At 39.8% G+C, this 24,018-nt stretch overlaps 1 protein-coding gene across 1 annotated transcript in view; it reads right to left on the bottom strand.

Moving 5' to 3' along the window:
- The window catches only part of cerkl (CERK like autophagy regulator), a 34,777-nt gene that overhangs the window by 5,739 nt on the left and 5,020 nt on the right, over positions 1 to 24,018 (bottom strand). Inside the window, exons 3-9 of the mRNA XM_084724832.1 lie at positions 19,072 to 19,302; positions 9,384 to 9,515; positions 8,660 to 8,723; positions 5,807 to 5,937; positions 5,593 to 5,667; positions 968 to 1,145; positions 658 to 723 (exon numbers count right to left, since the gene is read on the bottom strand). Of these exons, the coding sequence (XP_084580958.1) occupies positions 658 to 723; positions 968 to 1,145; positions 5,593 to 5,667; positions 5,807 to 5,937; positions 8,660 to 8,723; positions 9,384 to 9,515; positions 19,072 to 19,302 (877 nt within the window). The remainder of the gene's footprint in view (positions 1 to 657; positions 724 to 967; positions 1,146 to 5,592; positions 5,668 to 5,806; positions 5,938 to 8,659; positions 8,724 to 9,383; positions 9,516 to 19,071; positions 19,303 to 24,018) is intronic.

The following is a 24,018-nucleotide window of genomic DNA, read 5'->3' as shown; positions in this document are numbered from 1 at the left end:
TGGCCAGTAAAACAGGGTGCAGATTCAATATTCATAGTGATTATCAAGTACTGAGATATCAATATTACAATTTGTTGTGATTATTGCAGAGCAACTGAGCGAATTTGACAGGTACAAGATATCGAATGCCGACCAGTCGGCTACCGGTTATGGACGGTCAAACTGAAAACCATCCAGTTCTGGCCTCTGGCCGGTCGATCAGTGAATATCTATACAAAAGTGACTTATTGAAGTAACTACTATATTTGAAAAGAGAAGCATTAAATAGAGAAGCAGGATATCACAACCAAGTCAAGACAGTATGTTATTGTGAAAAACAGGAACGCTCGTTCAGCATAAATCTTCAATTGTCCTGGTCTAAGTCAAATTGAGCTGTTGAATGGAAAGTCTGATTGAATTGGTGAGTAAATGAAACAGTTTTCTTCAGTTGGAGTCAAAGCCTAGAGCACAAAGCCAAACAACAGCGTTGTTAGTGTGTAAGCAGAAGCCCTCTGTGCCTGTAGCCCAGCAAAAGTAAACAATCACCAGCCGCCACCAATACAGAGCTTTGAGTCATGAGCCTTGAAACAACATACTGCGTTCTTGCACACAGTGCTAATGCCTAAAATATACTGTCTGTATATAACCAGAGTGTGTGTGCATGTGTGTGTTTCTCACCGATATTCAAACAAGTTCCTATTTGACTTCTTCACAGGGAGAAAAGACAGCTGACAGTCCTCTGGTCTGAGGGAGACAGAGCAGAAAAAGTAGTGAGGCCACAGCCATGCTAGCAGCTCAGTGAGACTGTACTCAGGCACAGCCATGCTTAGAGCTCACATTACACTGATTTTAAACTAAATTCAAGTCAGTCTGACTGTAAAATTTGAATAGTTTTAAATCTGAACAAAATATGACATCTATCCTTGGACCTTTGCAGAAAAAGAAAAAGGTGCATATGTGTTTGTATGTGTGTGTTTTTGTCTGTTACCTCAGCCTAGCCAGGGTCTTAACCAAAGCGTACTCTCGTCGCCGTGATGACGGCATCCACCTTTTCTTCTCTGCCCGTGCTAAGCTCCGCCCACCAAAGCCAAACATGGCGGAGAATCCAAAACGCACCAACTGACCGAGAGACGAGAAGCTGCACATGTCGACCTGCTGCAGGTGACCTGCAGACAAAGGGAGAAATGAAGCAGGAAATGAAACACTGATGAAAGACTATTTTTAATTATTATTCATTAGAAAAACTTAGGCGACCCCCCCCTGCCAAACACACACACACACAACCTATAAGAAGGCCAAGTGGTCGTATGGTGAAGAACTCATTAATACACATGAGAAGCAGCACTCCAAATATGGGTGACAGAAAGAGGTCAGGAGTGTGTGTGTGTGTGTGTGTGTGTGTGTGTGTGTGTGTGTCTGTAATCTATAAACTTAAGTGGAATCAGTGACCAGTCTCTAGTTATTATTGCTCCAGTTTGGCCAGTCTCTGGTGACATATCAGTCCAGTTTTACTGTCCCTGGCTGTAACAGTCCAGTCTGACCGGTCTTTGAAGCAGCAAATTCCCCATTTAGGACAAATCCCTCTCAGTGTAAGTGAAGATTAAATGACACAGATCTGTTCCTGTTAATGTTTTCCAAAGCAAGAAGATGATTCCAGCTTTTGGGTGAAATTATCCTTTAAATGATTAATGCTATGATTTGACTGTTTGTTCTGTTGGCAAATTTAAGCCAACAGAAAAACAACATGAAGCTTGTTAAATTTGATTAAAACTGAAACTCGTTAACTGTTAAACTGTTAGCCAATGATGGCCACAATATGTGTCTTGAAATTTGGACAATTACATCATTTTTAATACAAAGTCAGTGATATCTTTCTTATGACAACTTGACATTAAACTTAAGGAAAGTGTTTAGCTGACATTGGATGTCATCAATATTTTCGTTGACCTTCAGCAAAGTGGTACATTTTGAATTTGTCATTAAGATGCCACTAAGTGCTATTACACTGTCAAATTCCTTTGTAACAGTGTCCTGAGTAATTTACTGGACTTCAAGTAAGGTGATACAATTTGGACTTATATAGATATAAGTTATAAAGATATCATTAAATGTTATAAGGCCAATTTGAAAACAGAGTACAGGACTAAGGTGATTTAGCTTACAGCTTACTAGCTGCGCTAGCTAGTTAGCAGTGGAACTATCTGCCTAATTAGCTGACTCAGGCCCGGTGTGCCAGAAGTCAAATCCAACAAGTGAACCACCTTGGTACTGTATTCCCTGTCAAACTGGCCACCATTGGTCAACCTGTCATTAGTAGTTAATGTCAAGTTGTCATAACAAAGACATCTCAAACAATGTCAACTTTGTATTAAAAATGACATAATTGACCAAATGACATTCAGTGACAGTCAGTCATAAATATTCATCAACACTTCCTCATGTTCATGCCTGGTGTCATGATATGGTTATGACAGTGTAATGTCAGTCTTATACACACCCCTTCAAATAAAGTGTTACTGAATTTTATTGTCAAAAAATGACTCCTCCTTTACAGCACACATGCACAAATAGCTGTGCTGATATAACATAGCCAAACATCTGTTTCTACAGGTTTCTGTTTGGTTGACACTATGTTGTTCAGAACCCAAAACTGTTCACTGTTTGTTTTCCCACAGCCTTTGAACGCAGCACAGGCCATAGAAGTAACTGGAATAAAAATCTAATCAACTTCAACCTGATTTCACCATCAAGACCAAACATACACTCACACACACGCAGTATGCCATCTGGCCACATACCTGCTATAACCTACTGAACTACTGTCTTCCCTCTTGCCTGTCTGACTGACTGCCTGTCTGTCTCTCTAGATAGAATCTGATTTCCTCACCATATGGCATGTTGTGTGTGTGTGTGTGTGTGTGTGTGTGTGTGTGTGTGTGTGTGTGTGTGTGTGAGAGAGAGAGAGAGAGAGAGAGAGAGAGAGAGAGAGAGAGAGAGAGAGAGAGAGAGAGAGAGAGAGAGAGAGAGAGAGACACTGACTATCTCAGCTTTAATCCTAAAACGGGCAGTCTCACAGTCAGTGTGTCAGTGAGATCAAACCTGCAATTCTTCTTAAAAAGGTGCGACCAATGCTTATTTTGATCAAACAAACAGCAGGTAATATATGAGAGAGTGAAAATACTGGTCTCTAGTTTGTATGTCCTTTGCTATCTAATGGGCTTTGTGTTTAGTTTACTCTGTCATGGTTCCAATACAGTTAAAGAGACAAATCTCAGCATTACTTGCATCTCCTGTGTGTATAAGCTAGTTAGGACTGCAACTAATGATTATTTTCCTCACCAATTAATATGTTGATTATTTTCTTAATCGATTAGTTGAAAATGGTGAAAAATGTTTTCCAGATTCGAAGGTGACGTCCTCAAATGTCTTGTTTTGTCCACTACCCAAAGATTTACTGTCACAGAAAATATTCTCATTGGAGAAGCTGAAAAACAGCTGCCCATTAATCTAATAGTTTATCTAATAGTTATCTATGTTCAGCCTGCTTACCCCCTCTGCATTGTTGAGCCACTCTGTGTTTTACTCCTTTGCAGGACGATAACAAGGGGTGACCCCACTCTGATTGCTCTCCTATATCCCTGCACAACAGCTCGGTCATCACTATTCAGTGTTAATATGAATCAGCAGTTTCCAGCTCCACTGGGATCGTGGCAGTGGAGAAGGAAATGAGGAAACAAGGAGGGATGAAAGTAACTAATTACAAATACTCAAATTACTGTAAATAAATCATTTTGGAGGTACTTCTGCCTTCATGAGTTTTTTTTTTTCAAGTCTGTAATTTAACTTACAACATACCAACATATTAAAATCAAAATGACCTACTGAGTAGCCCTATAATTTGAATTAAACTGAACCTTTGATATGCATTTTTGTAGTCCATTGAGCTTAATGGGCCAATAAAAACCATGACGTATTGACAGAAAAAAACACTGCAGCAGGCATGAGTTTAGTAAGGTGACCACTGACCAGAACAGTGCAGAAGTTGGCAGAAATTCTGTTAAACAGCAAGTAACCATAGCAACAGAGTTGATGCTTGAGGCTCTGTTAGCACTTAATTGACTAACCATGGGTTAAACCAACCACAAACATACTGTAAAACAAGGATGAGTTAAATACAGTCATAACACATAGACAATCATCAGTTTGTTGAATCAGGACACCTTGGGACATCATAACAGACAGCACAGGTTCGTCCACCTTAGTTGTCACGGACACATCTAAGCTCACCTGTAGGTACCTGGTGTCTGCGGGAACAGCTTCCTACCTGGGAACTTTAACTGTTTTCTATTGTTCAGGAATTGGTCTAATTTGTGCCACTGAATACTCCCATCTGTCACATACACACAAATACACACACACACACACATACATGGACAGCTCCAGTGTTAATTAGTGTTAATGAACCACCATCTCATCACAGCCTATTATTCAAACACAGAAGCAAGCCCTGCTGCCAGCTGATTGGTCCGCAGGTTTACCTGGGAGGAGGCGGGGAGATGTGTGAAGGGGGCGGTGCCACAGTGAGCAGACCTGTGATTAAGAGTGAAACCGATCCTGCTGTTAGACATCTGTCTGTTCCTCCAGTCACACCGTCTGCTTCACTCTGTCTGTCTGAACATTTGTTTGTTCCCAAACTTTGTCCCTGCTGCCAGTCTGACTGACCACAAGCCAATCACAATGAAGCTCAACAAAAACACAAGCTCCTGATTGGCTTTCCATGAGCTGCTTGAAATAAATTAAATCAGAACAATGATGGAGAGGTGACTAAAAGCCTAGAACAGGCAGAGGCCACGCAGTGCCATGTGACAATAGATCCAGACCTGGTAGAACCCACCTAGAACAATGTGACTGTACGTCCAAAACAACTCATCCAGGATAATGGGAAGATAGATATGAAACAGGTAGAACCCATCCAAAACAATGTAGTTATAGATGTTTAAGAGGTAGAATACACAGAGTAAAAGTGACGTTAGATCTAAAAAACATAGATCTGACCTACAATGGTGTGACTATAGATATAGACGAAGTAGAACTCACAAAGAAAACCACTCAGTGCAATGCAGCTATAGATCTAGGTAAGGTAGAGCCCACCCAGGACAATGCAATTGTAGATGTAGAACAGGTGGAGCCCAAGAAGGATGATGCAACTATAGATCTACATGAGGCAGAACCTATTCAGTACACCATGACAGTAGAACCCACCCAGGGCTGTAGATCTATGACTTTACATCTACAACAGGTAGAACACATCCAGGATGACCCAAAAGTAGCTTTAGAATATGTAGAACCCACCCAGAACAATGTGACTGTAGATTTAGAACAAGTGCAGTTAGGGTTAGGGTTAGGACTATATATCTGGAACATGTGGAATATACCCATGGCAATCATAATATAGATATAGAGCAGGTAGAACCACTCAGTACAATGCAATTATAGCTCTAAAACAAGTAGAGCCCATTCTTATGGATACAGACCAGGTATAAACCCACCAAAGATAATGTGACTATGGTCCAAGGATGCTGTAGCTCCAGATCTACTACAGGTAGAACCTACCTAGGACAATGTGCAGGGCAGCAGTGACTGGATCTCTGACTCCATGCACAGAACAGGAAACCACATCTGTAGAACCTGTAAAGATGGACGGACAATAAAATACCCTGTCTGACAGTTTCTACATACCGTGGATAAAAGTGTCTCTGTAGAGTGTTGGTCCACAGTGTGTGGATCGACATGCTGTGGATCCATATGTGTGTGTCCTTTCTCTCACCAGCAGGAATGATTCCAAGTGGCAACACTGGTTTCACTGGTTTCTCTGGAGAGTCTGCATCAAGCTGAGCTCTGAGGACCATAGCATGACACAACTCCGCTACCGAACCATCCCCACCAACACACACCACCCTGAAAGATACGTAGAGAGACAAAGTACTGTCAGGACAGGCGGACAGCCAGAAAGACAAAGTGATTTGTCTTTGTAGAGTTGTCTCAGTCATGTAGGTAAAATAAAACTATCCTCTGAACATTTATTGTGAAGTTAAAGACATTTAATTTCAGTGATCTTAACCTCTGATGGCATACAGAAATCCAGTGACAGTGAACACTCAGAAAATGGTTTCCTCAGATACATGGTCATCCAGCAGGGGGCGTGGCCATAGCTGAGGATTTCCTTACTTACAATAGCACTCAGTAGGGTCGGATATCAAACCTTAATATGTTTCTGACACCAGCCAAAATGTGTTTGTAGCACTGAAAACTGTCAAGTACATAACGCTGACAATGAAAGTCTGATCAAATTCACAGTCCTGATTTTAATGAAAATGCAGCCAATTTCAGAGTGCATTATTTTGATAAAAAAAATAACATTTATCACGAGAAAACCTTGACTTGAAAACAAAATATAACTTCATAGCATGTTTTTATTTCACAATGTCAGTAAAGTATTGTTTTGGTATCAGTACTAAAACCCAGTTAAGCTGAAAATGACACCCAGTCCCAACAGTAAACTTCAGATTCACAACAAAAGTCCAGTAGAACGATTTATTTTGATCCAGACAGAAATCATCTCATTCACCTCAAAAAATCAATAGAAGGCTCAGTGCTCATGTCTTAAGTCAAAAGCTTTAAAAAAAAACTGCTGCATAAGCAGTGAAAGAAAACTAAGATTTAAACACGACAATACAAACAGAAATGTTTGCAGCTGGTGCAAATGTGAACAAAATGAGTTTCATTCTGAAAGGAATCAATGTTAGGACTGTAGCTAGTACTTCTCAGGAGCTCACTGAAAAGCGAGAATGCTCATCTTCAGAGTTTTGCAGTAAACGCGAGGTAAACAGACTCCGCCTTTCCCCATCCTACTGTGGATGGGATTACTTGAAGCTCCGGTCACCACGGTGACAGCCAGCCTAATTGGCAAATGTAGGTTTCAACCAAATCCTCACCAGAGCAGCCTCACACACACACACTGAGCAGCTAGCTTAGCAACGAAGCTAATCTTCTCTAAGCACATTAAGCTTTATGAGGGCTGAGCACAAAAGCTGCTTACACACACACACACACACACACACACACACACACACACACACACACACACTCATACACACACACTCACAGACACACGCATCACGCATACACACACACATAAAGACCATCACAGACAGTTATGAGTGTTTGATCAGTGCTGTTATTGCATTATTTGTTTCAGTACTGCAACATATGAGTAATCTTTATTTACTTTTATTAGTGAGGTTAGCTCAATTAACAGTTGGTGTTTGACCTCACCTGTCAGTGTGTCTGTGATTGTGTGTGTGTGTGTGTGTATGCATGCGCACGCGTGTGTGTGTGTAATCATTCTGGGTCAGTGTGTTTTAGTGTCAGACTGACAGTAAAGTGCTACTTAATTACCTGGTTGAGTTGAGTCTGTTAGGGAAGGACAATGTCACAGTAATAACACATCAACTTTTATGTAAACATTACCTTACACTTGGGTGAAAGGCAATCAGACACGGGGCCTTTATTTAGCTTGATATGTTAGACTTTTTTTTCCACTGTAGACTTAAAGGGAGCTTACAGTTTCATACAAATTATGCATTATTTTCTTATTTAGTTCCATCAGTTCTCTCAGTTTGCCTGATTACAGACTGAATTGTTAACTCATTACACTCCATTTCTACATTCGGTCAAAGCACTGGACCCAGGCAGTCTATCAGTAAAGAGACTGGAATTAGATTTGACGAGGGTTATAGAAACCCCAGACTTTTGTAACAAGATGGTGTTATATTAAATTCATTAGTCCTCCTAAAAAGCCTTTTCTCTTGACATACAAACAATATGGCATAAACCCAGCCTCTGTCTTACTTGTACAACTATGTAAACCAAACAGGATTATCTTAAAATGAAATAACTGTCTGACATTACAGTTTTCCACATCACACTAACAATACTAGGAATAACTACCTCTATTCTGAAATACAAGAACACAACTTCTTTTTTTTTACATTTTCTACATCAGTGGTTCCCAAATGATGCGCCTAAGCACACCGGTGTGCTGTGAGACAAGTCCAGGTGTGCCATGGGATTTTGTGACAGACATACAATATTGCAGTATACAATAATACAATATATAATAAGTTGCTGAATGGCGGGAATTATTAGACAGTGACATATTAAAGACCTTGATTAATTGACACCCTTTTTATTTTTGTTTTTTTATTTAACAGCGGTTTCCCCTTGGAACAGGCTGTCTGATGGCAAGGTAAAGCAGTGACAACATTCTAAATATAGTAAAAAATCAATTATTAAATTGATTCCAGCTCCTTAAATATGACTATTTTCTGTTTTTTCTTTACTCCTCTCTGACAGCAAACTCAATATCTTTGGGTTGTGCATCAAACAATTTCAGGATGAGGATGTCACCTCAGGCTTTGGGAAACACATGACATGACATTTATCACCATTTTCTGACATTTTAAAACAAGAAACTATTAATTGATTAATTGACAAAATACCTCATGCAACTCCAATTCATATTAACTGAACTAGAAGAACTAGAAGAAATCAATTTAAAATCACAGAAGAGGCAGAAAGTGATGAGACAGAGAGAGATAAGAGATAATAGACAACTAACCCATCATATTCATCCAGCTTGCATTCCTTCATCACTGAGAGAGCGTGACCCTTCCTCTCTGTCACTGGAAAGAGAGACAGACAGATAGAGAGACAGACAGATAGACAAAGAGCAAGAGAGAGAAGGTAAAAGAGAGGGAAACAGATGGAGGGACATTGAGATGGACAGAGATAGAGTGTTCATGCATGTGTGTGGTCACATGTACACGAGTGTGTGTTCGATGGATGCCAAAAAAAAGTGGGACAACGGATATCACACCATCTGCTGAGAGGAGAGGAGAAGATATGAGGAGGAGAAAAGAAGGGGAGGAGAGAAAACCAGGGGAAAAGAGGAGAGAGGAAATAAGAGGGAAGCAGGAGAGGAGAGGAGAGGAGAGGAGAGGAGAGGAGAGGAGCAGGTTCTCTCCCTGTCACAACAGATGGGCTAAGCTCCGCCCCCTGTATCAGGTTACCTAGCGACCAGAGACTGCCATTAACTCTGACCTTTGGACCTCCTCTCTATACACACACACACACACACACACACACACACACACACACAGATTTGACATTGTCTTCTCTGCAACAACACAATTAGAAATTATTAGAAATAATACAATACATAAAATAAACACAAATACCACCCAAAAATGTGTAGTGCCCCCAGCCACTGTCAGTCTATCGTATAAAATAATAATCACTAATATTTGTTGATGATCAATAGATAAACAAGAGGACGGACTGACCGGTGATGTCAGTGCGGACATCAGCCATCTTGAAAAGCGGAGCCACATGCTCTCTGTAGATGTGAACAGCCTCCTTCTTGTGGCTGCTGGGGTTGATGAACACCTTAAGATACCTGGGACGACTGCTGAACCCTGTGCACACACATAAACAGTAGCAACAAATATTAAAGTTCATTGTCAATTAAGTTTTGCTGAAAATAGAAAAGAGTAAACAGTCTGTCATCTGTAGTTTTTACATTTTAACTTGATGTTCTACGGTAAAATGTTTTTTAGTCTAGCACAACAGCAGACTTTCACTACATGATTATTTTGTACACAAGTGTACAAAAAGTACAATTACTCTTAATAGATAATGAAAAGAATGTATCTTGGTGACTTTGGTGATCCCGTGGCTTGTCCTCTAGCACACACCTCAACATGTTCTAGATTCATTTTTAAAAAATTGTTTCCAAGACAGACTTCATTAAAAGTATCCTGATGACTTAAATGATCATTTAACTCTTTCTTTAGCAACATCATCAGGTCAAAATGGGACCCTACTACTTCCCAGCAGCAACTTATATGCCCCTGGCCAAATTTGAGTGTCTGAATTGTGGAAAGTGGATCCATCATATAATGTCCTCATATATTCAATGACAGGGTGAAAACAATAGTGTCCACGGCTCATACACTTTTGTCACTAGCCACTTTCCATTTAACTGTATGTGTTAATTGAAACAATAATCAACTGATGAAAATAATATTAGTACTGCAGCACTAAAACTGACACTGTCCTGTCAGGTCGTCATTATAAACCTTTTCTGGTCCCTGTTCATCCTGTCTGGAATAAGCACTGATCAATACACACTGTGCTATCATCACTGACGCCAAAAAATACATTTTAAGAAATACACTACAGCTTAAAGTCCTGTAGGTGACCTTAGTTTGGATCAGCTACCAGCTTGCATATGTCACATAAATTCAAAAACTAGTACAAATCAGAATGGATAAAATGTAGATAGTACTTAGAAAAGTAGACACCTGTGTACTGTCTGACAGCTGGAGGAGGCCTGTTTGATGATAAATATTCAGAATATCGGTTACATCACCAACACTGCTGTGTGTGTGTCTGTGTGTGTATGTGTTTGGTTACATGGCATTGACTCCAAACTACAGACACACACACACACATACACACACACACACACACTCTGACCCCCTGTACAGCTCATCATTAGGCAGATTTAGAGACCGCATTATAAATCCCCATAGACCAGCACAGATCAATACACACACACACACCAGCTCCATTATCCAGCTCATTACTATAATCTGCTCCCAAAAGGCCGTGACCTCGCCCTGTTAATGACCCCGCACACACATACACACAGTGCACCTCCTGCCATCACTCCACCCCACAGCTCTGACCAGTTTCTCAGGAGTTCCTGTCAGGAGTTATCCAGCACCCCCACCACTAGTGGACCCCCACCATTACCAGAAGCTCCAACCATTTTTTTGGTGTTTTCAAAAAGATGTAGGTGCAACACCATTCTAACCAATGTGATTCCGTTTTAAGCCCAAAACACTACAGCATATACAGTCACCAACTTGAATTTCTATCCTGGTTTTCAAGTCTCGTATTGCTGCAGCATCCTGTGCTCAAGGACCCTGGAAGATGCATGCATGATGATGCTCTACACACAACAGAAAGTTATGTACTTTAGTTTGGCTGTTTATCAACACAGTCAAAAGCTGCTTAGTAGAAATCATGGTCTATATTTCAAGACTTACTTGAGAATCATCATGTTTTTAAGTTTTCTTCAATATCAAAATGTTCTAGTGAGAGTTGTCTATACAAGAACCAATTTGTCATACTTTTAATGCTCAAAAACAAGCAAGTATTGGTGAAAAACTTCAGTGTTTGCCCATGGCTTACTGACCAACTGTGTGGCAATTTTACATTTTTTTTACAGTATACTATTTACCTGTAGCAGAGATTGCCTGAATGCCTAAAACGGGCCTCTTTGTTCTTGAGCATGACTGATGCTCTCACACACAGACAACATATGTGCTGATCTCATTGCATTTGTTGATATTTTTCTAAGTCAAAAGGCAGACAGACAGGTAGATGTAGAGAGATCAAGTATCTATCAGATCATCTCCCAGCCTCGGTCAGCAGCAGGTTGCTATGGCACTACTAAAACGTTACCATGGTAAACAATCCCAGTGTTGTCAAGGTGAAGTGTTGAGTTTCTGACAGATGACTAAGGACTGAGTTGCTGCGTGCTGTTGACGAAAACAGACTATATTTTGGTGCAGACTCAATCTGAGGTTGGTGGTTATCAATTTAAGGCATTAAACATCCAGTTTAATCACATTCTCTTGACTGTTCAAAACAAGCTGTCTCAAAATGTCACCTCAGACTCCTGGAAATTACGATGAGTCTTTTGCTCTTTATTATTTTCTCAAATTTTATAGTCTATTGATAAGTACCTGTCAACTGCAATCTGACAATCAGTTATGATAACATTTCCTTCACCACCTCTGCTGTGACTTGAGTAATGCCAACTCCAGCAGGAACGATGTAAATCATCTAAACTCAGTTAAGGCCAACCAAAAGAACACAGACACAGAAAGTCCCTGTAGCTGTGCTGCATAACATAGTAGATCCACTGTCAGACGCAGTCAGAAAACTTACAGAACTTCATTTCTTGAGTCAAAGTATAGATAATCCTTCACACCTTCACATAAATGTAGTGGAGTCACTAGCACAATATTTGTCCTTTAAATGTGGTCAAGTAAAAGTCATAAGTTTCCAAAAAATGAATACTCAAGTAAAATACAGTTACTTGAGTTACTTGGTACAATGCTCATATAAATGTACTTCATAACCATCCACCTCTACTGTCCAGCCAACTTGCCAACTGATTTACCTGACTGTATACTACATACCGGTTTGTTGATATTACTGTGAGGCTGTGGTTCACTCTTCACATAGCTTGTTTGATTGCTATAAAGCTTTTATGCAACATCAAAGTGGTTAAGTCTCTGCAAAGGAAAAGGTAACAGCTGCAAGCTTGTGTCCATTCATAGCATTGGCAACCCAGGTGGTAACTTGCCTTTTTCAGTGGCTTGGAGGTTTCTGTTGTTTCATGTAGTGACTGGGATTTTGACAGTAGGTTGCAGATGGTGGAAGCCACCTGAAATACACAGCCAATGGGAGGCTTATACCCACAGGCAGTCTATATCCAGTGAGACAGACTACTAGAGAAGTGCTAGCAAACAAAACAACTTCATTTGGGTCTGCAAGGTTCCAGGCTGAAACAAGTCTACAGCTACACTAGCAGCTCTGCAAGGTGGTACTTAAGCACAGTGATACCTTAAGCTAAATGCTAATGCCAGGATGCTAACATGTTTACAGTGACAAAGCTAGCATACTGATGTTTGGCAGGTATAATGTTTACCATTTTAATTTGGCATGTTAGCCTGCTAGCACTTGATAATTAGAATTAAGAATAAAAACAGCAAACACCAATGTACATGTCATTAGTTTTTGATCTGATGATTAAGGGATTGCCAAAGTCATGAAAATTCACCCTGTGGGAGACATGAACGCCAGTTCCAACTTTCATGGCAGTTCAACAGTTGCCAAGCCATATCAGTCAATACGTAAACCTAAACCATAAACGTTAACCTACTGGAGGTACTAGGGGAAAGGTCAGGAGGTCAGGAGATCATCAAAGGTGGACGGATTCATCCTCTGGGGACCATGAATGTATGTTCACCTACAGAGACAACAGGTCTGTAGATGATGCTGTCAGGAAGTCCCTCCACTTCAAAGTTCATGGACAACAACTCATTGTGTGGGACTTGTAGCTCAGTGTTCTGAAGACAGTGGATATGGCTGTGGACTTCATCACTCTGTGTGACTTCCTAGTCAACAGTGTAGATTCCTTTTACTCCCTGGGCACCATCATCACCCAGGACTTCTAGTGGGAGCTGAACATCAGCTCCATCACCAAATGAAGGCAGTGGACAATGTATTTCCTGGGGCAGCCAGAGAAGCTCAGCTTGCCAAAGACAATGATGATGCACTTCTATACCGCCATCATCCACTCTCAACTCCTCCATCACCATCTGGGATGCTGCTTCAACTGCCAACAAGGGCAGACTGCAGCATATCATTCGCTCTGCCGAAAAGGTGATCAGCTGCAATCTGCCTTCCCTCCAGGAGACGAGTGAGAAATATTGCAGCCAACCTCTCACACCCTGAACACAAACTTTTTGAGTCATGCCCCTCCCTTGTATTTTTTATTTTTGCTTCTTGACTTGCTGTACCTGGGTTTTATCTCTCTTTCTATTTTTTACTTACTATGTTTATTCTTAGGCACTTAAACACCAAGGCAAATTCCTCATATGCATAAACCTACATGGAAATAAACCTGATTCTGATGTACAAACTGTCATGTGAATCTATCTGGACCTACATCAAAGTGGTAGACATATTGACTTTCCAACCAGTGTTGCCACATAGCTAGCAAGGGTAAAAGGGAATGTTTAAAGCTCTCTCTCTCTTTCTCTCACTTTTACTAACAGTGTGATATACAAGGTAAGTCACAAGGTTTTGACCTCCTGTATATTAACTGGGAGTGAGGTATGAATGTGTGCTGTTGCACAATAAAGTCTGTTTCCTGATAAACTAATATAGCCATCAACCTAAATTTAAAAGTGAGACAGAGAGGTAGACAGGTTTCTCTCATCATGTCACTATGGAAACACTCACTGACTTCTCGGATACACCAGTTAATATGTAACACAGAGCTGCACACACACACACGCACACACACACACACACACACACACACACACACACACACACACACACACACACACACACACAGGGCTATAAAGCACTTTATAGAGGCACCCTCCTCAGACAAAACGGTCTCTTCTGTTAAAAGAGACAAACTAGAAGAGAGCAATAATATCATACAGCTCAGTGTTCTAAATGGTCACCGTTTTGTCACCAGGTCGTGTTGGACTCATGTTAGGAGAGTCTCCGGTGGTAAAACCATCAGCTAAACTAATATTGTTGGTGTTTATAATTGCATTCTACGTTCCTCCGTGACAACTCTCTGTTTTGCATTTGAGATTTTGAGAATAAAGTCAGAATGTTTTGAGAAAAAAGTTGTTTTCTTACGAGAGAAAAGTCTCAATTATAGCTGAAACCGTTTGTCAATTAATTGATTAGTTGATGGACAGAAAATCAATCTTCAGCTAGTCTGATAATCAAATATACATTAAAAGATCCAGTGAGTAATACTAAGGGGAATTTATTGGCAGAATATGGTAGAAATATAATATCCACAAGCATGTTTTTGTTCAATCAATGAATTATTGAGTTTTTGTTACCTCAGAATGAGCTGATTATATCTACAATGAATGCAGATCTTCTTCTCTGGGGGCAGCCATGTTGCACCTCCATGTTACAGTAGCCCAGAACAGACAAACCACAAGGTCTACATATGACCTTTTGCATTTTTCACTAGTTTCGTGACCCCATAGGTTCTCCTACACAAAAAATTATATTTCTACTCCTCCTTCAGCATTGCCATGTCTTTTTCTTAGCCTTTAGTTAGGTGCAAATGATGACAGGCAAACCTGATAAGATTTGAAAATAGATTTAAAAGGATTTGGATTCCGACGATGAATATGATATTGGATTTGAATTCAATAAATTGATATTGAACCCCATCCTTACTGGCCGCAGGGTGTTGATGGTGTGTCATTTTGACCTTACAGTACCACCTAATCGACCGCTGCCACCTCTCACTGATTTCACTTTGTCACTGTGAACCCAGGTCTGTACAAGAGCAGAAAACTGACATTGGATTGACAAGACAATTGATTTGGGAGGAGTCGCGGCAGCCCCTAGTGGCCCGGACAAGCTCGGTCCGGCTGTTCCATGAGCTCGACTGCCGCCGCCGGCCTGTCAGTCTGTTGTGCTGTTAAACAACTGCAGTCAATCCATCCCGCCGTCTGACTGCGTGTATGGAAACACACTCTATACAGCATCACTGCTCGCCTTTTGTCACTCTGACTGCCATTCACTCTCTGCACAACGTTCTGCAGCTGCTTCACACAGCAAACTGCACAGAATAACTCTCTGGAAACAGAAAGTGTCTGCCCTGTGCTCACAATTGTGCAGCTGAATGTTCGGACCCGAAGGTTAAGAAGTGGCTGTGGTGTCTGCAGTGGCTCCGTAACACCACGATTCACACAACAATACGCTTTTCACACTGACCTCTGGCTGGAAAATAGGCTTAATGTCCGCACAGCAGCAGAGCAACCGACTGTGTTTACCTTCCACTGACACATACACACACACACAGTCTCCTCTGTCGCGGTGTGTAAAGTCACAAAAGCCGTCACAGTTTGATGTGCGGTGTGACCACGCGAGCTGACACGCGACCTGTGAGCCATTCACATATGCGAGTGTGAGGCCAAAGACAAACACTTAAAGAAGTTGTGACTTTGCTGCAGGGCCTCATGGGTAATCTTGTTTGATGGACAGACAGACGGAGAGACAGACAGGTGACCAGCGATAACGTGTCAGACCGATGCCATGGTGACAGGACGATGGTAGCATGTGTGTGAGACCTTTAACCTCATCATTTATGGATAGCTTGTAACATCTCTGTTGGAGTCGACGTCGTTGGACGAACACAAAAAATCTGAAGTGTAAAACGTGTGTGTGAGATAAATCCATACACACAGCACTCCAACATTTCTATTGTGTGTTAAGTGTCAGCCAGGCACCGCCCACTACAATGCACCTGGGAAACCAGCGTCTGGGAACTTCAGTCTGCAGCAACATCCAGGACTTTATTAAACAGGTCCTGTCAGGGAGGTGGGGTTGATGCTGAGGTAGAGGTTGCCTCAATTCATGCAATTTTATTTTATTTTTACAGGAAACAACACTTTAGGGTCAGACAATGTGAAGGGAGATGTTTAGAAAGTTTAGGAAGGGGAAAAAAATCACATTTTTATAAAAGGCTGTTAACACAAGACTGATATACTGTCAGCTTATAAAGTTGTTGGTAGAAAATGTGGTTTTTCCAGCATACAACATCAGCATTCATTTGGAGTCATGGTTGTATCCACCTGATGAATTTAAGTCCAATATTCAGTCTCTTTAAAAAGAAAATATGGCCCGTTTGTTACTGAATGACACTTACTTTGTTTGCAGGTTTTGTGCAGTGGGTTTATCAAAACTATTTTGCTGAAAACAGCTCTCTGTTGTAGCTGGAAATGACTGAGGAGAGTTGTTGAAAGTGAAACAAACTGTAAAATTGCAGGCCAAAAGGCAGAAAGAGGTAGCTGAAAGAAGAGCTGAGGGGAATAGCAGAGTTGGACAATAATTCTCTCTGGGTTTGTTATTACAAGTGACCCCTTTCGCATAACACAAAGACATTTAATCAATATAAAATACTGACTAGTTCTACTTTCTATCTGAACCCAGAAGAGTAAGGGCTGTTATAGCAGCACATTAATGTCAATAGTTTTGGAATCACATGTTCAACAATCACTTACTGCGGCCATATTTGAGTGTAGTGTACATCAGCATAATTTTCAGGTAGGGCTGCACAATTAATCGCATTATTATAATAATGAGTTTAATATTTTTTTTCAGTGAAAATGAACGTTTGATGTAAAAATTTCCACTAATCATGTCGCAATTGCAATTTCAGACTAAACAATCACAATATAACTTTTTTACAATATCATGGAGCATAACACGAGTATGTGCTTGGTCTGGATTGACTTGCTGTTCTGTCCGGGTGTGGACCTTGAGCCGGACTTTGAGAAGTCCTAGACAGTATTTTACCTAATCTCTCTTGCAGACAACATGATTCAACTGCTGACAGCATGTTACTGACTAGTGCTGAATGCATGTGCGACTGTGTGTGTGTGTGTGTGTGTGTGTGTGTGTAATCTGTCATTTTGTTCCGGTGGATTAGCAGATTAGTTCTACTGCCTGATGTAACTGTAACTCACTTCATTAAACTGAGCGATGAACAAGTTGATAGAACACAATGAAATTATAATCTATGGAGCTTTTTTTCCTTTCAGGGCTTTGGTTCTGCCCAAAAAACTGCTACTCATTTTATTTAACTACTGCCATTCAAAATGTAAACAATTTAATTCATGCACAATCACAAATTATATAAAATCTGCTATGATTGTACATTAAATCTTAGTTGAATTACACACAAATGTATTTGTATTATTTTCATATCAGATCATTGGACCATGTATTTACCTACCATAACACTTAAATTCATCCATCCATCCACCTGATGAACACGTGCATGCATACAATGACAGTTACTGCTAATAATAACAGTATTACTCCAGAGTGTGTGTGGTGTGTGTGTGTTTGTGAGCATAATCATCTTACAGTATGACGTTCATTCAGTAGAAGTAATGAGTCATGTTTCCAGTGTATCTCAGCTCTTATGTAACATAGCGAAACTGTTAATCTCGCCATCAGCCAGATAGTTTTGACAGATACTCCATGTGGAGCGATGGGTTAAGGTCCCAAGTAAGGTATCTGTGATTTAAAGGAGTAATATATAACAACTGCATGTTCAAAAATGAGTACTGCAGTCCAAATAGCGAGTCTGAACCATACGATATGTTAAATAGGTTGAGATCCTAGTTAATATACAATCAGTGGTTGAAGCAAGTTGTTTCCCCCAGACCCCTCCTCCCAAGACAAGGAAATTCAGGCAGGCTGCAGGAACATCGCAGAGGGCAAGACGAGTACAACATTGTAATCTGACATTAACAAATGACAACAAGTCCTTCACTGTAAGTTGATTAGGTGTTTATGACTGTCAGTTGTCTGTCAACGTAAAGTTAAGCCCATTATCCTGAAAACAGAAGCTCACTTCTCTGAAAATTCACTCTGGAGTTGGCATTCAGGGACTGCCTGCGCGAGTCCATGAACATATTGCTCAGTTAAACCATTGTAAACATCTCCCTCTAAAAGATTATTAAGGAATTCTGATGACTCATAAACAGACACTAACTCATTCGACAAACATTCAGCCTTAATTTGAACCCTAATCAATGTGAAATGGACAAACAATAACACGAGTTATGGGCCCCAATGGAAATTTTAAAGGTGGGCACTGCTGCTATAGAGTTTTTGGAAGAGAAGCGAGTATTTCAACTTTGCATGTTTCATTAATCTCTGATTAGATCTCATAGTCATTTTATGATTTATTACAGTAAGATATTCTGGGGGGTTCAGTGTCTTGTTTTTTTCACAGGAAGAGACAGGAATCAAACTACCACTGATTAATAAGGTAATAACTCTACCACATATGCTACAACCACCCTTCAACACCAACATCGTTTGTCAGAAAAAATGGTCGAGTAGTAATTAAAGTGTGGACAATTCTCAACGTCTCTGCACACTAAGAAAATGTAAATCCTCCTTCCATTATATTTTGTATTGAATTAATGTTCTGGTAAACTGCTGTAGACTATCCTGGGGTAAAAAAGGTGTTCTCAATAGCCAACTGAAAATAACGACACTCACCTGCTGAAATTGACAAGTTCAAAAATACATAAAAAAAACCCCCCACAATTGTTTGTGCTCACTCTTCATACTGTATGACCATCTGAATGTGCATGTTACCTGTGAGGAGCTCCTTCAAGGTGTTGTACCAGGTGTTTGTGTGTTCAGCAGAGGCGTTGTGGAGGTGCAGCGTGTCCTCCTCCAGCTTCTTCCCTCTCCTCCTGCAGCAGAACAGAGCCACGCCGAGCACAGCTCCCCCAGACTGCTGGCCAATCGCTCGCCGCCGCTTCACCTTTACCGCATACACATCTTGCAGCAGCACCACACCTGGCTGCAGCACACACACCTCGCCTGCACACAGAGAGAAAGAGTTAACACACAACTCCTGAAAGAGGATCTGAATTCTTCTGTGAAAATCAAGGGATGGACATTGTTACAGTGGCAGAAACAAGACTCTACAGAGTCTACAGTGTTGCTTTGAGTTAAATGGTTGAGTCACATGCTCACAGTGACAAAACTAAGACACTGATGTTTAGCAGATATAATGTTTACCATGCTCATAATTGTCAGCTAACATTTACTAACTGATGAGAATGTCTTAAGTTTTGCAGGTATTTGATCATAAAGTATGAGACAAATTCAAAATTTCACCTGATGAAACAGACAGAAAAGACAGATGATCACCAAAGCTATTACATTAAGCCATCACAGGACCATGAATGTCAAAAAAAGTTTAAATTTCATGGCAATCCAATCAATAGTTGTGAAAAAAAAGTCACTCTGAACCACACGTGGTGGAGCTACAGGATAAATCAGGAGTTCACCTAAAACATTGGGATTAATCCTCTGTGGACCATGAATGTCTGTAGACTACAAAATTTCACGACCATTATGAGTTGTTGAAATATTTTAGTATCTACAGAGGTGCTGGGCCAACCGACATACTGTACTAATAATAAAAACCTGTCAACAGTTTTCACTTTTGTGACTAACATTATCTGTATACTTATGATGCAAGGAGGAGATGTTCTGTAAAGTATGAGTGTATCAAACTGCTACTGGTTCATGTGCACTCACATTACATAATATCATTAACTGTATTAATGACTAATCCATTGATCAGCAGGATGTACAGCAGCACCTGTCAATTAGTCAGTGTAATCAGGGAGGAATTCTGAAATCTGATTGGTCCATGTCAGATTAATCATCCAATCCTCTGAGGATATTGTCAGCAGAGCTCAGACAGTACATTCAGAGTTACATAACACACACACACACACACACACACACACACACACACACACACGCAGATTTAATTTCTGTCATACCACGTTTGTCATTGACCCAGCTGAGTGAGCAGAGTCAGCCTGTTGCCAAACAACTGATCAATTAATCAGCAAGTCCACGATAGAATAATAATTCTAATAATAATAATAATAATAATGATAATACTACTACTACTACTACTACTACTACTACTACTACTACTACTAATAATAATAATAATAATAATAATAATAATCATCATCATCATCATAAGAATAATAATAATAACCAATTAGCAACTTTTTAAATAGAGAGCCACATCCAGGCTAGCCTCCGTTCCACTAGCTTCTGTAACTCAGTGCTCACATTACTGATTTGGACAAATTTCAAGGAATTAAGGAAAACCTCTGCTGCAGTTTTTTGACTGTGTAGTTGTAATCTCTGTAATCTAAAGTCCTATACAGTGTTCAGTCCTGTCTGTCCCGCTGTGACAAAGCTAGCCTCATGACTCACACATGTATGAGTCATTTTTTGCTTTTATGTTTGGGGATGATAAAGTCTTCATAGCCATCAATGATCAAATTAGGATTACTATGAATTACAATCAATAAAAATGGCTAACACTAATTGTGATAAAAGTTCAAATATTCTATTCCTCCTTCATTGTCCCTAAGACGTCCCTGTGGCTGCTCCACCACCTCAGGATGTTTGCATGAAATTGCTATCCTTCTCAAAACATATAAAGCTAGCCACACAACATACTGTTAAGAAAAGCATATTCACATATAAGCAAATTAGCATAGTTTATGAAAACTAGAAAAGAACCCAGAATATCCAGTCTCACTTCAGCTCTCTATCGCTGAATAATTGTAAAGATATTTATAAGAATAAAACTATTTGCTGGTTCCAGCTTCTGATATCTGAGAATTTGCAACTTTTCTGTTCTTCTCTTCTGTTAAACCAAACATCTACAGACAAAGTGAGAAGATGTCAGCTTGGTCATATGTTCTGGGAACTTATGGACATTTTCACTATTTTATAACATTTTGTCAATCAAATAATTAAAATGAGAAAACAGTTGTCAGACTACACAATAATGAAAACTGTTAGCTGCAGCCCTTCTTTGTGTATTTCACATAAAAAATGTATTTTGTCATTAAGATCAACAAGCTTCAGAAGGGAAAGAAGCTGAAGGGACAGACGCATGTCACAGCAAGTGAACAAACATCGGTACATAAAAAACAAACTCCTTCATGAAATAATGTACATTAATCAACTTTAAGTAACATAAAAATTTAAATCCATTCGTTTTTATTATTCATCCATCAACAGAAATATCAGCAGAAAAAAATTAAAAACCCAACAGTATTAAAATATAAAGTTAACAGCTCTGAATTACTCAGAGAGGACAGATCCATCAGAAAATTGTTTTATATATGATGATAGCTGATTAACCCCACCTCTCTGTGAAATACCCTCCTGCTGTTATCAAATACAAAACATCCAAATCCACCCTCCCCACTTCCACCCGCAGAGGCCAGCGTCCATATGTCAGGGTCACAGATTGTGAGGCAGCGATCTGTCTGGTGTTGTTGCTTCATTCTCTGCTCTTTGTATTCATTTTGTGAATATTTACAGATGTGTGTTTTCAGAATCAAACACATCTGCAAAACAGGTTAGATTCTGGTTAATCTCACAACCCACCTCAAACTCCAGTTATCTCTGTTATTTCTACCCAAAATGTGTCTTGTTTTCATCTTGTCTCCACATGCCTATGAAGTGGAGTAATAAAGCTTTTGGAGGAGTGAAAATGATGATGTGTTACTGTTCACCAAACAAAATAATTTACAGATCTATTCCCATCAAAATATATTTCACAGCTACATGAAGAGATATTTGGCCATTTGGGGGCAAAATAATTAGACAATAAGCATTTGGTCGCTTTTAAAAGTTGGGTAAGACTTATTTGAAGGGGTCTGTATAAGACTCTCATTACACTGCCATAACCATGTCATGACACCTGTCTTCAACATGAAGGAGTCTTAGGTGTTCAGCAGCGGTGGCCGGCCCCCCGAGAGGCGCGGGGGTGCGAGGGCCCGTTCATCGCTGCTTGCAGCTTTAATTTTTCTATTGTTTTCTTCAAATGCCGTCTCAACGAAGTGGAAATAAAAAAAATGAAATTGAAACAGAGAGAGACAGATCTTCTATCCACCCCAATAAAGATGACTCTGATCTGAGCTGACAGAACCTACAGGGTTACTGTGCGCGCAGGGACACACACACAAACACACACACAGTGTACTGCCCGTCACAGGTAGCATGTTGGTTGGTTCCAGATGGAGATGAGTTTCCCATCATGCCCTCACCAACCAACTGTGCCAGCACACACACAAATACACACACACACACACAAACACACACACACACACACACACACACACACAGAAAATTAAATATATATGTTATGTTAGTATTAATATGTGTGTGAAGTGTGAGAGCCTTCGATTCACTTTCTGGAGGCTCCATCTTATTCAAATTCTAAACTAAACAGTATAAAAAATAACACATTAAATGTATACGGCTCCACAACACACAAACACACACACACATCCATACACAGCAGCAGTCCAGTCCCATGGTGACCAGGCCATGTGGCTCACTGTGGGGAGTTATGGATCATAATTTGCACACACACACACACACACACACACACACACACACACACACACACAAACAGACGCAGAGGATGCAACACTGTAACACTCCCTCAGTGTCACTAACAACGATTGATCATGTAAACTGCTCTACTGCTCTGATATTGTAAATTGATTATAAATTGATCAGTTATCTTGCCTTTACAGTTATTCCTATCCAAAACCCACCAGAGATACTTCACTGCCTGGAGGAATTCTCAACCCAGAAAAAGTGAAAGCACAGTGCCCCAATTCCACACTAATACTAAATATGGTTTTTTTTGGAGTGTAGTGAAACTATGAAGGGGAAATTTAATACCTAAAACTACCTAAATAAAAAAAAATCTCCAGATCCCTCAATGAATTTCAAAATTGGCACAGCTGAAGAACACTGCAGATGCTCATGAAACAATTCCAGCTCCAAATTTAAAGTATAACATTACTGCAGAAGTAGTTTTGGTTTTTGTGCAGTTTAATTGAGAATGGTAATTCAAGGTTGTTGTCTTAAGTTTGTTTAATATGTTCTAACAACCACGATAAAAAGTCCACAATACAATATTTATTGTGAAATTTAAAAATAAAGAAACTTTTATTGTATTAAATTATAAACTGTATGTGTTTTTGTTCATATAAATTGGATTAAAGTACTTGAAGTAAAAATGGCAATGAATGCTTGAATTATGTATTAACAATTGCAAACAAATGCAGCAGTCAGTAACAGCCCTTTAATAAACTAAAATAAAAAGAATAAAACAAAATAATTAACCATGAAATATCACAGTAGATACTGTCATAGTCCAGTACGGCAGGGTTCAACGTCAATGTTTTTTTTCACTTTAAAAGGTCCACTCAAAACAGTTTAGCTCCATGTTATGTGTTATATAAAAGTCATTAAAGAATAGATAAAAAACATGTTGAGAATTTTGGAAATGATTGACTTTATCTTTTTTCTATAATTCTTGACTTTTGGACTTTATAAGGCTCTGGAGTTACTGGAAGTGTTTGGATTACACAGCTAGTACTTTTATTTCTTGTATACTAACTGCAAATTAGGCCGGGTGTCACGCTACTGTGGGTACGCTATCTGCGTTACTGTATCGATACAGCT

The sequence above is a fragment of the Lutjanus erythropterus genome, chromosome 8, assembly GCF_056507025.1.
Source record: "Lutjanus erythropterus isolate fLutEry1 chromosome 8, fLutEry1.hap2, whole genome shotgun sequence".
NCBI lineage: Eukaryota > Metazoa > Chordata > Actinopteri > Lutjaniformes > Lutjanidae > Lutjanus > Lutjanus erythropterus.
This window is presented reverse-complemented; position numbering and strand designations above follow the sequence as displayed.